Source organism: Parus major, chromosome 8, assembly GCF_001522545.3.
Source record: "Parus major isolate Abel chromosome 8, Parus_major1.1, whole genome shotgun sequence".
NCBI classification, from domain to species: Eukaryota; Metazoa; Chordata; class Aves; order Passeriformes; family Paridae; genus Parus; species Parus major.
Genome location: NC_031777.1, coordinates 25877869 through 25894409, shown reverse-complemented (window position 1 = coordinate 25894409; position 16541 = coordinate 25877869). Strand labels below are relative to the sequence as shown.

The 16541-nt window shown below is 39.9% G+C and overlaps 1 protein-coding gene across 2 annotated transcripts in view; it reads left to right on the top strand.

Annotated features, from left to right (window-relative positions):
• LRP8 (LDL receptor related protein 8) overlaps positions 1-2681 on the top strand; it is a 172479-nt gene extending 169798 nt beyond the window's left edge. For both annotated transcript variants that reach the window (XM_015636257.3, XM_015636256.3), the window contains one exon: positions 427-2681. In XM_015636257.3, coding sequence (XP_015491743.1) covers positions 427-465 — 39 coding nt within the window. In that variant the 3' untranslated portion in view covers positions 466-2681. The remainder of the gene's footprint in view (positions 1-426) is intronic.
• Positions 2682-16541: the final 13860 nt, after the last annotated feature.

Here is a 16541-nt window from a genome sequence, read left to right as displayed (position 1 = left end):
AATGAGGTTCTGTTAGAAGTTAAGGAAAAAGATCCTCCATCAGAGCAGCATCCCTGGGGAGAGGAGCACTGGCAATTTTCTTCTGAAAAATTGTATTTTCAGAAGAGAGCGGGAGGATCCAGAGTAATGAGTGTAGGCAGACAGGAGGGTGGATAATGTCCTCTGTCATTTAAAGGTCCCACACAAGATCACACTGGAGAAACTGCCATCCCTTACAAGGAATTTTATCCAACATACATGGGCAGGAAACTTCCCAGCACTCTTCAGTAACACTTGAGCAAGTGACCTCATTTGGGGAGGGAAAAAACCACTATCTAGAATGGACTTGTCACCAGTACAGCAGGGATAACCATGAGAGTTCTAACAGGAAATACAAGCTAGCACCAGTATCACAGCTCACAAAAGTGTGGTTTTTTTCCTCCCCAGCGTGTAGCATTAAGCTTAGAAGATGATGGATTGCCATGAGGATGAAGATGCTGCTCCCATCATCTGAACACTGAACAAATCTGCTTTGGACCACAGAACCTGCTTCCTCTTTTTGATCGTTATTTATGTTGCAGAAGGGTAACCACAAAGTTATAATGAACTGCAAACATCCAAAGGATGTGAGAGTTTTGTATGTATAATCTTTTATACACATTTTAACTTGTTGCACTACCCATTTGTGATAGTGAATAAGCAACAGCTGAGCTACTAACTCAATGTACATAACCAGCCAGGCTGAAGGTTCAGTAGCTATTGCTTTATTTTAAGACTATATTTATAGATATTTTGTAAATATGTTGAATATGCTTTGTGGCTATCCATCAACATAAGTAAAATAAATTCTGTACAGGCAGTTTAGAAATATTTATTAACAAAATCTGGATTATAAACTCTGTTCTGTAAATATAGTAGAGGAGTGAGAGTATTTATTTTTTGTATGTTTGGCTTGCTGTGCATAGATTATCTGTGTATATATCTATCTGGACAAGATAGATATATAGGCATATAAATATATACATATATATAAAAATATACACATATATTTTAAAACTACTAGCCTACATTTATGAAAATTAGGGATAATTGCATTTTTACAGGATGTTTGAGAAGTTTGCTTTGACATCTAAAGATACTATGTAAGAAAGAGCTGTAGTGTAAGATAGCTGACCAGTGAAGCACTCCATAACAAACAGCTCCTGATTCCCATCCTGGCTCTTAAGGGCTGCTTTTACATTTTCCAGTATGTCCATGAAGAATCCATGCAGTGCATTTAACTGGAGAGCTATTGCCTACAGCATTTCAGTCAGGAGAAACTCCTACAGCACCCAGGGTTTTTGTGTTGTATTGTTGCTTTTTTACAGCTTGGTTTTTTTGTTCATTTGTTTCTAAATGTAAATCTAAATGTTTTCCAGCACTCCCAAGTGAGTGCTTGCCCTGGTTTTTCAGGAAAAAAAACAAACAAAAGTCACTTCCTTACTTCCTTGCCTTTGTCCCCTGCTCATGCTGACAAAAAATCCAAGTTTAGGAGCTGCTGTGGCACGCACAGAACTCTTCCACAGTCCTGCCCATGGCAAGCTGCCCACAGCAGGGCTCCAGCAGCACAGCACAATGGGCAAGGAAGCCAGAGCAGGTTAAAAACACCCAGCCTTTCCAGTGTCTATGGCTGGGACATCCTGCACCTGGCAGGAAAAACACTTGGTTTTTCTTATCTCGGTCTCCTGGGAATTCTGTGGGAAGTGAGCACACACCTCCCACTGCATAATGGACTGGTACCTCCCTGAACTGTACCAAATCCCAGAGAAATCGTCCTCATGTTTTTATGGCAGTCCAAGCTTTTGTATTTGAGTAGAAGAAACTCAGGCTGAGTAGGTTTGGATTTTTTTTCCTTTTGTTTTCCTTTATTTTAGAATAAATTTACAGAGTAATGTGAGCTGGAAGCTGATTCTTGACTAAAAGAAAGAAAAAATTTTGTAAAGCCCTGGTATGCATTACAGACATTATACATACTCTCAAATGCCTCACGGCCTGCACAGTTGTTATGTGAACCTCATTTTTCACACAGTCAATACAGAATTAATCAAGCATCCTTCTATTCCAAATTTTAGATTTTAAGGCAGTGACAAAATGAGATATCCCATTATTGTTTTAAGGTATGAAGCTCTTTCTACAAATCCATGCACTGTGTGCATGAAGAAAAAAGCTGAGAAAGGCTGTATGTGATAACACTGTAACTAACAGACGAATGTAAATATATATGAAAGTTCTACAGTTTTGATACTTTTTTAAGAACACACAAACCAACCTGTACAAACCATGTGTAAAAGGCTGCAGGTTTTTTCAAACCATTGTAAATGAACTCAACATGCAGTGCTGATTTCAACCTTTACAGATTTATAACTACTGAGAATCAAACACCAAATTTGTTTTTTAAGAAATTAATTATTTTAAATAATGGTTCAGATTGGTAGGGTGATATTTAACATCGTAATCATTTCTGCTCTGTCTTGTCATACTGAAGTTCTGTTAGAGTAAGTTCTTGCTTGGTGCCTTTTGTGTTTCAGTTCTTACCTTCCAGACAAAAGGCCCAGGGAGGGGCGGGGGGCTCTGTGTAACACTTGCTGTACTGGAAACCAAATGATCACGTTTGTAAAACAGTGCACTGTTTCTATAGAAAGATTAAATTTTTTTATCTGGGATTACTGAACTGATTTCTTCATGGTGTCTGAAACGGGACTCTATCATACTTTGGTCTGAGTTTTCCCTAATTCTTTATTGCCCAAATCCAGAGTGGGATGTGGGAGCAGTGCTGTGTAAGGATGGTGCAATGTTCAAAACAGTGCTTTGTTCTGAATTGTCTTTTTCTGCCACGTTGGTTTTGGTCATCTGAAAATCACATGGAAAACAGCACCAGTTTCATTTCCTCGAGCTGAATAATTCCATCAGTGATGCAGCCAAGTAAAACTTCCTGTTTTTTGTTGTACACCAGTCCTTATCCAGTGTGAGAAAATGTCCCAGAACTGAACAGTGCTCACTACACAACTGGTGGGGTTTTTAACCTGAACTGCCACATGCTGGACTGTTCAACAGCTAATTGTGAATGACTCCATTTCTTCCTCAAGCTTTTGGTAAAACATCTACAGAACCTGCAAAACTCCTTAGAGCCACACTTACACCCTCCTCTTGAAAAAAAAAGAAATACTGCTATTTCTGGAATCTCAAGAGGCAGGCTCAACTTCTTTTAACCATACAAACATTCCCTTTCATGGAAATAAAGCCAGAAGAAGGTTCAGAAAGTATGACAGTAGTTCTGGCTGGACACATAAGTGACTCAGCACTAACACACTGTTAGCTTGCTCTTCCCTGTCTCTTGAAAAAAGGAAATCCTGGATAATACAATGCAATGCAATACAATACAACCTTTCCCCATCATATGTTGTTCAAAGTCCTTGGAAGCAGTGCAATTACTGAAATTCTCTTTCAGTCAATTCTTGGTCCCAAAGGAAGTAGCCAAGCAAGTAAAACTTTTCAGGCAAAGAATTATTACCAAACTAATATGGACTGATGTACTGGTAAATATCAGTGGTTTAGTTTTCTATATAACTGGAAATTGGTTTTTCTTACTTCAAAACATTCTTCCTTTTCATTTAACTATTTTGGCAAACTAATACGGTAACAAAGACAAAAAGTGAAACAAAAAAATTTTCTCCAGGTCTAAACAGCAAGGACAGCACAAAAAACTGAAAGACCCTCATAAGAGAGTCCCAAACCTACCTGGGCATTAAGATGCGTGCTAGCTTTGCATTAATTAATACTTAATAAAAAATAAAATCTGCCTACAGAAATTATTTTTCTGAAAAAAGCTACTCAGAGCTTCTTTTGTGCCTAGAAAAAACTAATAGCTAATTTTAAGAATTGACAACTGATTAAACTATTTAGATCTGTCTCTGTGAGATCTATATTTTAAAAACAAATAAGTCTAATGTGAAAAAAGACATTCAGTGTTCTAGTAAATTTTAAAAGGTTTAATAAAAAAGACAATAGGAGACAAAGACAATAAAGCAGAGGGTTAAAACGGCTGGGTGCTTGGCACTCTGCCAAGAGCACCCCTGCTGTTTTGGAAACATCCTTTACATTCCAATTCTATTGCATCAACTTGATGCTTATTCACAGACTTTATACATATTCAAACTTTTCTATTAACTAATTTATATTTTCCAGGTGCTGTTTAGCACGGCCATTTCCCGGGTCACCTTTTTAAAGCATGTGTGTTTCTTGGCTTGTGGTTTTAATCCTCTTCTTACCGCCTTTTAATTTGAGCTTGGCTCCTCCTTTCCACAGACAGTGAGTGTTGATAATCAGCAGGGTCCCCATCATCTGTTCACTGAATGTTATCCTAACTAAGCACGCAGTTCAAACGTACTATATCGACAATTACAGCAAAGCCATTTTAGCATTAGACATAGGGCATTCATGTTAATACTTTCCAAAAGCCAGTATTATACTATGTATCTGTAACGCTAAGAAAGCTTTCTTTTGGCTTCTGGCCTTGAACAGGTACCTGGGGGCTGGCCCTGGCCCGGGGCGCTGCTGCGGCGCTCGCTCTTCTCGGGAGCCCGCAGGGTTGTGTTCGGGAAGAGTGGCCGGGGATCCTTCCCCAGATCCTTCCCAGCGGGGCCGAGCTCTTTCCGGGAGCCCGCAGGGTTGTGTTCGGGAAGAGTGGCCGGGGATCCTTCCCCAGATCCTTCCCAGCGGGGCCGAGCTCTTTCCGGCCGAGCTGTTCCCAGCGCCGCCGCCGCCGCTGCGCTCGCCGAAACCGCCGGGCGGGGAGGAGAAGCCATCGGCCTGCCCAGCTCCAGCGATCCCTGCTGCTCCAAAAACCGAAACCACTGCAGTATGCCTCCCAAAACAACTACATTTTTAAACTATTCATGCGTTATTTGTGCAAATTTAAATTAATCGGTATGGGCCCCAGAAGGTGGCCTGTATGCCTCGCAGTGCTGAATGTGGATTTCTCATCTCAACTTCCAGAACAACTCAACGAGCGCCAGTCCAGGCCGAGTTCTGAGCTTTTACAGGAGGGCAGTAATGCTAACCTGTATCTGCATCAGCAAGCAGAATGAGAATTAACATGCTTTAAAAAATGATACTTTGTTTTTCACATTATTTGCAGCATTCAAATCTCCATGTACCTCAGTGGGAGAACATTCCTTACAGGATTAGCCGCAGCTGCCTGCTAAATTCCCCACACATCAAGGAAATCACTGTAATCTTGGCAGTGGTGATAAGGCAGTGCCTTAGTGGGGAGCTGAAGCTGTATCAGTGAAACAAGCAAATCTCCCAGATAGTTCAGTAGGCCCCTGCCTGGCTCCAAGGACGATGTACACAGGATTGCACAAGGCTGGACTGATAATTTTGTCTTCACATCAGTTCAGTTCTTCAGCCCTTGCCTCAAGGCTACAAAGTCAGGTAGAAGAGGAGAGATTTTTACCTACAGCTCTTGGCCAAGTAAAACTGAGGCCACATAGCAAAGACATTCCACATTACCCTGTTCAGGACTTTATCTGCTGAGTCTACCAATCAAAGAATCAATTAGTTCCAACTGCAGTAATTTATTTTCATGCATATATTCCCCCACTGGGACTCAGCTAAAAGCACACACATTAATTTAATTCAAGCCATTACACATAAAAGATGACAGAAAGCCTTACAACCAAACATTCAAGAAAAATCCCTGAATCTATATATTTTACTAATAAGGCACAGACCTAAGTAAGGTCTAAGCAAAGAGAGCACCTTGAAATGAAAAATAAAGTATTTGGAAGATAATATTTACATCTAAGTTTCACAGACAGAAATTTTCTTACAAAGGCTAAAGTTGGCTTCTAGACTTCCTGTAATGAAAAGCTGACTCAAAATTATTGGAAATTGGCATTGGTTTTAGCAATATCTGAAATGGGTGTCACATTCAAAAAGCCTTACCTCATGAACTGACTTTGTATTACTTTGACCCTAAAGGCATCAGTGGCAATAGAAGTTATGAAGAAGTTAAAACTTTCTCAATTACATCAGTGGCTGGCAGCCTGCAGAGGAGCAAGGGGAGTTAGCAGAATCTCTTGCTACAGAAGTCTTTGCAGGAAAGGCCAAATTAAAACCTTTTTTTTTCCCTTTTGGACTTCAGCTGACATGTGCTCCATTCCAGTGCAGTGAGGCATCAACTTTCCAAACTACATCTCTCCTTGTTTGTTCCTTTTTTTTTTAAAGGTGATTTAAGAATTTTCCATACAGACTCTAATAATAAAAACCTACTTTGTCTCCTGCAGACTAAAGGACAAAAACAAGGGCTTGGCTCAATCCCCAAAGACAGTTACAGTTTTTCCTTTGCCTTGGCTATGGCTATGCCCGGGACATAAATAAGCAGTGATGCTTTAATCATTACAACTCACATGCACAACCACCAAATAAAGAACATTTTGGTATTTTCTTCAGTCATGTTGTCAGTTTACAGAAGCTCACAGAACTACAGTATTTGCTGCACAGAGAGGTTGTAGCTTCTCCATCCCCAGAAGCATTCAAGGCCAAGTTGGAATATCCTAGTCTAGTGAAAGGCATCACTGCCATGGCAGGAGGTTGGAACTAGATGATCTTAAAGGTCCTTTCCAATCCAAACCATTCTATGATTCCATGAATATTTAAGGCACCAAGATGATTAAACCAGAGAACATATGATATTCAAAGTATGATCACTGGCCTAGAATAGACTCTAAGTAATGCAAATATACACAGATATCCCTATCTGCGCCCCAAGCCCGATTTATACACAACCAAAGACACGGGCCATCTGCAGACCTAGATAAATTAATTGAGAAGCTGTGACAGGACCATATGATGAGGATGTGTTGTTTGTAACACATTACTCTGGACTTTCAGCTACACTATGCCGGGAATTAGCCACAGTTATGGTTTCCCATAGCAACAGGATAGACAGGACAAATCACTCAGGGAAACCCAGCTGAACAGGAGCTGTAGTTCCCAGGGTGAGCCAAGACAGGTGTTCCCTTTGAAACCAGGAAAGTGAAGCATGGCTCCTCCACGCGTATCTGCAATACTTCTTGAATTTAGTCAAAATGTACCCCTTTCACAACAGCTGGCATTTTTTCACTCCCACACTGCTTCAGACCTTGCAGAGAAGCCTGGTGAACCCAAAGAAGGATGGACTAAACCCACTAAACTTTCAAACACCTGCTCACACCTTGGCCAAAACACAAACTAACATCAACATTTACACTTATGTATTAATGTGATGCAGAATTATCTCCCTCTTCCCTCAGAGACCTGTGTGCCATCTGTGTGACCTACACAGGCAGGCTACAAAGAGTTCCATTTAATCCTAAATACTGGAGCAGCACCTTCTAATTAGCAGGTATACAGAAGCCTTTTCATTTCAATGAGTCACTTCAAGGCAAAAATCCTAATGAAGACAACATAATTTGTAGTGTCAATAGTTATCGGTGCTACGAGGGCTCCAGAACACGGTGAGCTTTTATTTAATGTCTCCATTTTAGAGCACACTCTAACTTTGTCCTGGTTTAGGGCAAATTTGGGAGAAAACCTCCGAATGGAATCGTTCTAAAATGCGAATTTAAGCGGCCTCTCCACCAGCTGGTTCCCGGAAAGATTTCCTTGCAGAAAAGTGGAAAAAACTGTTCATTTAACAAGCAAACTATCAACAAGCATAAAAAATAATATTATTAAACAATAAAACCTCTCGCTGTTGGAAGAGACGGCAAATTCAGAAAGTCCTTGCCGTGGGCTGCAGCTCAGTCTCTTCTCGGTCCCTCCGGCGCTGGAAAGTGCCGAGGCCCAGGCCCCGCTGAGCCACAGCTGGGAGCTCCCAGGCTTTGTCTGGGTTTGCAGTCCAGAGCAGGCTTGGAAAGATCCGAGGAAAAAGGAAAACACCGTCCGGGGAATTTCTCAGCCAGCTAAACAATAACTAAACGCTGTGTCCGTGCAGCAGACAGCACAGGCCGGAGCGGGGCGGGGTGAGCGCTGTTCCTCAAAACAAACCGCGGCTTCTTTTGTCCCTCCCCTTCGCTCCGGAGCCGCTTTGAAACGAGCAGAATTCAATAACCAGCACAAACAGAACGGATAATTGGGATACGAACGGCAGAAAGTCAGCCCAGGATAACCGCCTTAAAATGAACAAAGCCAAAGAGGAATAACCTTCAGGTGCTCCTGCAGGACAGGAGTCCACAGCCATACATTATTTTGATTACCGTTCCCTCATTTGAGAAAAATCAGCAAAGCGCTATCAGAATATTTATGTCATCAGACCAAATGAATCTCCAACAAGATTTGAAATTATATTCAAAAGTATTAACTACCGCATTTTTGAGACTGTAGAAAGTACTTTTTGTTTTTGGGGGGGCTACAGGGACTCCATATTTTCCAAATCAAGCAGTAACTTTGCTGGGTTACACTGATTTTCCACAACACCAGTTTTACCCACTTACCCCCACCTCTGCAGCAGCAGCCTCCAGAATCTCCTCAGTAAATGCTGATCAAAGTACAGAATTTGTTTCCGGGGAGGGTGAGATGAATTGCTAAGGAAGGAACCTGAAATGCGAATGATCTGAGAACAATGGCAATTAGAAACTAAGAGCAGCTGGGCTGGAACTGTGGGAGGCTGATGGCCCCAGCTGAAACTTATTCAGATTTGTTAATCCTCTAAAAGGAGGAATTTTAACCTCCAAGTACATACACACTGGTGCTGCTGACAAGAAACAGAACAACTATAAAGAAAAAGTACAGAGGATAACTTTTTAGATGTGAATACATGTCAGCCTTTGGCACCTGATCATTAGTACCAGCACTTAGTATAAAGCAAAAATATTTGGCAGTTTGAAAATTGTGTTCACATATAATTACTGTGCTGGCATTCACTACGTTCAACCAGAGGAGCAAAGAACTGCATGGTAATTTCCGATAAAAAGGCAACTCCACCTTCTTTGCACTACTGTGACAACACAGGAAGACAAAGATGATTAATTTCTTTTCTACCACCAAATTTAAGCCTTTCCTCATTGACACTCATTTATCTTAAGACTTGTGATTGGATGAGCACACTGAAGTAAATCTTTTTCAGTTCTTCTCTGACCACCTCAAAGACTGCTGGAGCAGAACTGAAAGCAAACAAGTTAGTGATGAGCTGGCTGTAAAGAAAATACGATTTCCGTAGCTGGAGAGCCACATAATACTTTTCCCATCAGACCTCCGTATTTTTAAATATTTTCATCTTTCTTTCTTTCTTTCATCTCTCTTTCTTACTCAGTCATTGTACTGAGTAAATTTCTTACTCAGTCGTTCTACTGACACTTCATTTTGAAACAGAATGCAATTCACTCCCCTAAAATAAAAGTACTAAAGTGGGTATCTCTTCAAGCTCCTGAATACTGAACAAAACCTGAAAAAAATCTGTATGAACCTAAATGTCTTATCAGGCTAGCACATCCAAGACAGTCATGTTTCTATAACCCTAATGGAAGACTGCTCAGAATATTCACAGAGTTGTCATGGAGATAAAAGTGAACTTTGCTTTATTTCTATCTTTAGCACATTCTTATAGGGTCCTACAGGGTTCACATGGCTTAACAAGTTACTATTGGCTAATACATTTTGTTTATCATTCCTTTTCTTGTACGCAACATCACTGTTTTTGTTCATTCTCACTGCTCCAGGAAAGTTCCAAGGACGCTGTCTTTGGAATTGTCTGGGTTGAAAGCTGGGTTGTGCAGACAGGCTTTGATTAAAATATCATGCCCTTGCTCTGTTAAAATGTTTTCCTACATAACCCAAATAAGACAGATACAATCCTATGCAGGCACCTTTGATATTTTGCAGGACAAACCACCCAGCTGCAGCTGAGTTCACTTGGGACAAGTGAAGTTAGGGGGGAAATAAAGAAAAAAATGCAAGAAAAGGAATTCATCCTCAGCAGAAATAATGCAGTTTTAATGGACCATGGAATATCAGACACCCAGCAAGAAAATGACCTTTTCTTTGGTACTGAAATAACAAAGCAGAAGAACACAAATGCTGATAAACCAACTTCATCTTTACAAAATCAATTTATGTGAGAAAAAGGAACAAAATCCATGACCTTTTCTTTACTGTTAAATAAACCAAATCCATTCAACTGAAGTTTTCTTTCTGAATATAAGTTATTGCCTGACCTTTCTTACTCCACTGCAGGATGCAAAGTGATTGGGTGTTTTAAGTGATTTAAGCTCTTTTGTTCTTCCTAAATCAGAGGTTTGTGCCAGCACAGAGAGGAAACTGCACACAACTTCCCCAACCCCAAGAGAGATTCTGTAGGTACCATCAGAGTTCTGTGACATGGCCCTAAAACCAGGGGCAGGGACCACACAGGCAGGGGCTGGAATAGGAGTGGGTATTTCAGCTGGAATTTGACTGCCCATCCAAACCAGCCCTGTGTCTCCACAGCATCCTGCAACACACAAGTGTCAGCTCATGACCTGCACAATGAAGATGATTAAAAGTGATAATCTAATAAAAGTCAATGGAATATTTCATCTAGTATATCAACACCAAGATTCTATACAGAACACTGACATAATTTTGCATGCTAGTCTCAAAGAACCAGAAGCACAAAACACATTATCTGAAATGAACCTTTTCTGTGATGAGTTCTTGATAATTTTCTGGATTCTCTACACAAACTGTTCTAAAACACCATTCAATAAAAACATAATGTAAATAAATGATAATTACATAATAAATGTAATGACACTCTAAACATAATTTTACGTGTAATTTTCTCTTGTGGAAGCAATGCCCAAGTAATGTTCAATAGATGGATGCTGCTGCCTGGGATAATGGCAAAATAGGTTTATTCACTGAAAATAGAAATGTGCTATTATTTCCATGTGAAATAATAGCACATGCTATTCAATAGCACTGAAAATAGAAATGTGCTATTTTAATCCCAAGAGCGATCTGTGGCCAAGGCCTTTTTTTTTGACACAGAAGATGTCAAAATTTTTCCATGTGGAAATATATAAAAATATATACATTAATTCCTGAAGCTGACATCATCCTGAAGCTACCACTGTCAAAGTGCTGTCAATAAGGAACTGCTTGTGCACCATCCCATGGTTTGACAGGATGAACTCACAGCAACAGTAATCCTGACTGACTGGAAATCAGGAATAATTCCTTGAGAGAGACAAATCACTTTATTTTGAGAAATAACTCCCTGGCTTCTGGAAAGAGATTAGTGTATTACAGCCAGTTATCATCCTTTTCATCTTGGTTGTTCCCATTCTCTTATTTTTTTACTTTTAAATCACAGAAAAATTACCAGTGATGTGAACATGGAACAAAACCAAATCTGATTGCTCCTAGAGGCAGGAGAGCTGTTATGCACAGCAAAACAAAATCTTGAAAAAGATGACCAAGAACTCTCTAGAACATCAAGACTTAGAATTGTATCTCCTGGCTGCAGAATAATAATGCTGAAAACCCAGAATTTGGGATTATGTGGCTTCACACAGTATGGAAGGGACAGCTTTCTGCCAAAAACCCCAGAGAAGAGGTGGAGACTAAAGGTTGGTACACTCAGAGCTGAACAATAATGAGTATTAGTGAGCAATGAGGATCTGTGACACTGCCAATTTCAGGGCCTGCCCATCTATTGCTTCTAAGAGCTGTGAGACCCCTAACAAAAGCCATGGGGTACTGTGGAAAGGTATATTTACTGATAAAGCAAGCTTTTTCTGGATAAAGAAAAAAAAAAGATTGTCATGGCAACCCTGACTGAATTCAGCACATCACCTGTGCATGACTTCAGTCTATCTGCAAGGGCTCTCTTGAAAGCTGAGGGTTTGCTTCTTGCTTGGGATCCCTCAAAATTGGAGCAGGTTTTAAAAAATAAGGATTGCACAGGAAATGGATGGGACTCCTGCATCCACCAGATCAAAGCCTGCTCAAAGGCAAAATTATCTGTGTAAAAGGAAAACAATGTATTTTTCTTGACAAAGTTTTCAAATGATTGTGAAGATTGGAGAGTCTGATGCATGCAGGGGACAAGCAAGGCTGGAAGTCTTCTGTGAGAAAGCAGATATGCCTGAGCTGTTTCCCTTTTTTGCTAATGAAGCTTTATGCTTGGATTTCCTGACCTACTACACCAGTTTCTTTCTTTACAGAATAAGGGAAAAGAAAAAACTCAGTTATGGAAGAACGAGTGTTTTAGAGATGATGACAAGCATGAGAAAAAGAAATTAAAAGCAAAACCAATTAAAAAGTACACAGGTAAAAATGTTATAAATAAATAAAATTCCATTTAACTTTTTGTCAAAGTGCAACAGAGAACACAAGGCCCACTTAGAGCAGCATAAGCATGCCTAAAGGCAAAATCTAAAAGCTTCAGTTATAAAAACACTGCCCCAGGTCTCACCTCTGTAAAGCCTGTGAAATTCTGGTGTGTCAGAAGGTTCTGTCAGAGCTTGGATTTAACAAACAAACAAACAAATAAACTTGGGAAAGAATTTCAAATAAAAGGAAAAAAACCAGAACAACATTTATCGAAGATAAAGCAAGGCCAAATGGAAGCAAAGAAAAGTTTCTTTGTAGCCCTTGTCTGAAGTATCATTTTGAGCAGCTCAGCACAACCAGGATGTCCTTCCAATCAGGGAGGTAAAATATCCAACTCCTTTGCTTACTTCCACATTTATAGACACATAACCCACCTCTATAGGAAGGCTGAAGGCTTAATAAATACCTGCACTCACTCCCTGCCACCAGGGAAGCCTTTGAAGAGTTTGGCAGATTTGTTTAAATAAATTGAGTTTATACAAAAATACATGACCGGAGTACAGCACTTGGCTACTGTTGAAATGAAGAGCCTGAAACATAAAATACCTCTTTCTTATGTAGTTCTTGGGGAACTACTTAGAGGACAATTCACAAAAGCTAATTTCAGTCTAAATGTGCAGATTCTTCCTCAGAAGCAACCACTGGAGACAAGCTCCCCCATGGCAGTCCTCATAACTATCTCTGTAAAATTTTGAAGTGAGAATTAACACACATCTATTTTTAAATAAAAGAAAATCTTGTTTTGTGTAAGTTCAAGACACAGTTCAACCATGAAAAATATATTAACCATTTTAATAAGTCATATTTGTTTTCTTAAATTATTTGTGGCAATAAATTCTAAAGAGTTGGATTCATCAGTACTGGACCCCAGATATTCTTCTCAGTTCTCATTCACCACTGCACCCCAACTTCCAGCCTTGCCAAACACAGCAGATTCAGATGGGAGCTGACTTTTTAAATGAGAAAGTCAATTACATTATAAACTTGCATTTGACATAAAAACAACCTGCAGAAAAAACAGGGAATCAAAGTCAATGAAAACTAAAAAGCTTCCCTAAAACTCACACAAATATTCACATGGGAGAGCCGACCTTGTCTGAGGGCAGGGGGAGGAACAACAGTGACAGACCCTTCCAGTCCTGCTTTCTATTAACTTCCACAAGTCTTTCTCCTTTTCAGGCATTCATTTACACACAGGAGTCTATGCTAGGCTTAGGATTTGGTTCTTCTAATACAGAAAATACACCCAATTTTTCAGGGCCTGCCTGAAGAAGTTCTCACTCGTGAGTGAGAACTGCCTGAAAGCAAATAAGGTTTTTTCAATCATTAACCAGCCCAAGCATTAATCAGCCCTGTGAGGAGGGCAAACCTCAGGTCAGACTAAAAAGGTTGCCTGACTTGCCACCAAAACAATGCTCATTCTTAGAGAGGTGTATTTTTAAACGAGGAGATGAACCTAATCCATATTGAAATTTCAAAATACAAACTCTCCTAAATAGTGCACTAAAATGCAAAGCTAAGGGTTAACACAGCACCTCACAGTTTGTCTCTCAGCAGCCACACTGCTGACTCAGATGGATTGTGATACTCATTATCACAATCCATTATGGGGATTTTTTAAACTTTTGGAGATTATATTGTCTTAACTTTCATTGGCAAAAGTAATTTCTGTGATATGGGAATCAGTAAGAATTAAAGCCTCTGCAGATGCAAGGAAAAAAAGTTGTGTAAAATTCTCTGTGTCAGATTTCAAAAGTTACAGACATGGAAAAATATCAGGAAACAACCTGACTTATTTGCAATCTCTGAAAAAAATTCTGTCACCCAGCTCTCCAAAGCATTCAATATTTCTAGTGAAGAAAAAAAAACCTAGCAGAAATACAACTATTTCAAGAAACAATCACAAATCTTGCAATCTCAAAACTAAGTTAAATTATGGATCCAAAGAAGGTTGATTCATTCAAGCCATCTGCTCTTTTACTGACATGAGAAAAAACCCCAAATAAATAGAAATATTCAGAGAATGATTATCTGATTTTTCCCATTTTTCCAAGCCCCAAGTATACCTGAATCAGGTCAGATACCTAGGTCAGAAGAGAAAATAATGTAAATTTTGCTCTTCAAAACAAACAACAACAGAAAAAAAACCCCTAACTCAAACCTATTATAAACTAGTACCAGTATCAAGATTCCATATGCACATTGTTATATTACAATCCTTCTACAGTATGTAACATAATGCTAGAAATGTGTGTTTATAGAGATGTTTTCTTCAGAGGCAGAACAACCACTGTTTACACATGCTTTTAAGCAGAATTAAAAGAACTACAGTGCATGCATTTATGCCTTTCACATATACATACTTAAGCTAATACATCCAAGCACAGCATGTTTGGGATTGTAAATGTGTCAAGATAACCCAAACAACACTGGCAGCAATTCTTCACCAATTGTACCGCCATCAAACATGCCATTTATTTTACTTGGACAAAAAACCTAATATACACACAACAAAAGATCATGTTTATCTCACCTACAGTATTCATTTATCATAAAATATGTTACAATTAATATAGAGAACTCAAAGGCAAATGACACCTCCAGAAGAAATTAAAATGCAGATTTTTGGGAATCCTCCTATGACAGTTTGCTCTTCCTTCCAAAACAATAATTTAAATAAATTTACATTAAGCACTGATATTCCTGAAAAGGCTGATAAACAATTTAGACAATTACAGTGGAGTAGTTCTCTCACAAAAAGTCCCTAAACCTCCAAACCTGGGGACAAACCAGACAGTACTTTGTATGACCTTTAGATTGAATAACCAAGTTCACAAAATATGCAGGGTAATAATTCTGCCAAAAAATCCTTCAATCTGGTATAAATACAAATGTTACATTTTTTTAAGGTTATGTTTTCATTTCTTTGCAGTACCTCCAGATGTTATAAAGCAACAGGCTGGCTATTTCTGTATCAGTAGGAGTTTTCTACTGAAGGGACAACTTTTAGATATTTTATAGAATGGACATTCCTAAAGAATGCAGAAGATAACTGAGAATATTCAAGGACATGGATAAGAAAAACAATGAATAAGAGTAAATATTGCCTGACTTAGCCTTACTGTAACTCTAAGGAAAGCAGAGAGCTCCTGCAATGAGATGTGAGGCAGCACCACCTAAATTAAATCACATTCATCAGTGCAAACCCATTTCCACCACCACCACAGTACAAGCCATCCTCCTCCATTCCGTGTCCTCAATAAAAAACCTCCCGTCTAGTGATGAGCAGGAGAGATACCCTGTTTCTGCCTTTTTCTTGCAGAAGGAAATATTTCTCAAAAGTAAAATCTCTGGCTATCTCCTTTCAGCAGTTCCCGAAGCAGAAAAGTGCAGGATTTACCCTCAGGCCACCAGCAGTGAGGGATCTCAACACACTGGTCCCAATGGGAACTAAACTGCTTCAGAAGGCAAAAAAATGTGTATTTGTAGCTCATTTTGCTTAAAATAATAAACACGCGGTTTTTATATCAGAAAAAGCTTTTGGATTAACTCCTCTGGGGCAATCTGCCACGTCCACGGTCATCAGGAAATGCCTGTGGTATTTCTTGGCATGGCGGCAAGAAATGGTCACCTCCTCTCTGCGACTGGTTAAAACCGAGCACCAGCTTCACCAATGGCCCAGTTATTAAAGCACTGGGCTGGTAATGCTAAGGTTGTGCGTTCGATCCGTATCTGGACCACCTAACTACAACATAAATCTTATTCTTCTGCTGGGCCGCTCCTAACTCGGAAGGAATGCAGCACACCGAAGGGAGTGTCTTGAGTACTACCAAAAGCACACTCATGTCATCATCAGTGCTCACCACAAAGGACTGGTTACACCCTCTAATTCTTTAGCGGAACCAGTTAGACTGGTCATGCACAATCCACGAGCTATGCCTGGAAGGCAGCTTATACCGCGTGAATCGTTGAGTCTGGGGCTCTGGCCAAGCGAGGGCGGGAAACGCTAAGGAATAACGCAAATGGTCTGGGACTCTGCCAACTGCCAGGAACTTCTGAGGAGTTTCTGAGGCAGGAAACATGCGGAGCCAAGAACTCCAGTTTGAGAGCTCGGGAGGCAGGAACAGCCAGCCCGGGATCTAGAGGGACAGGAGTAGCCCGGGAGC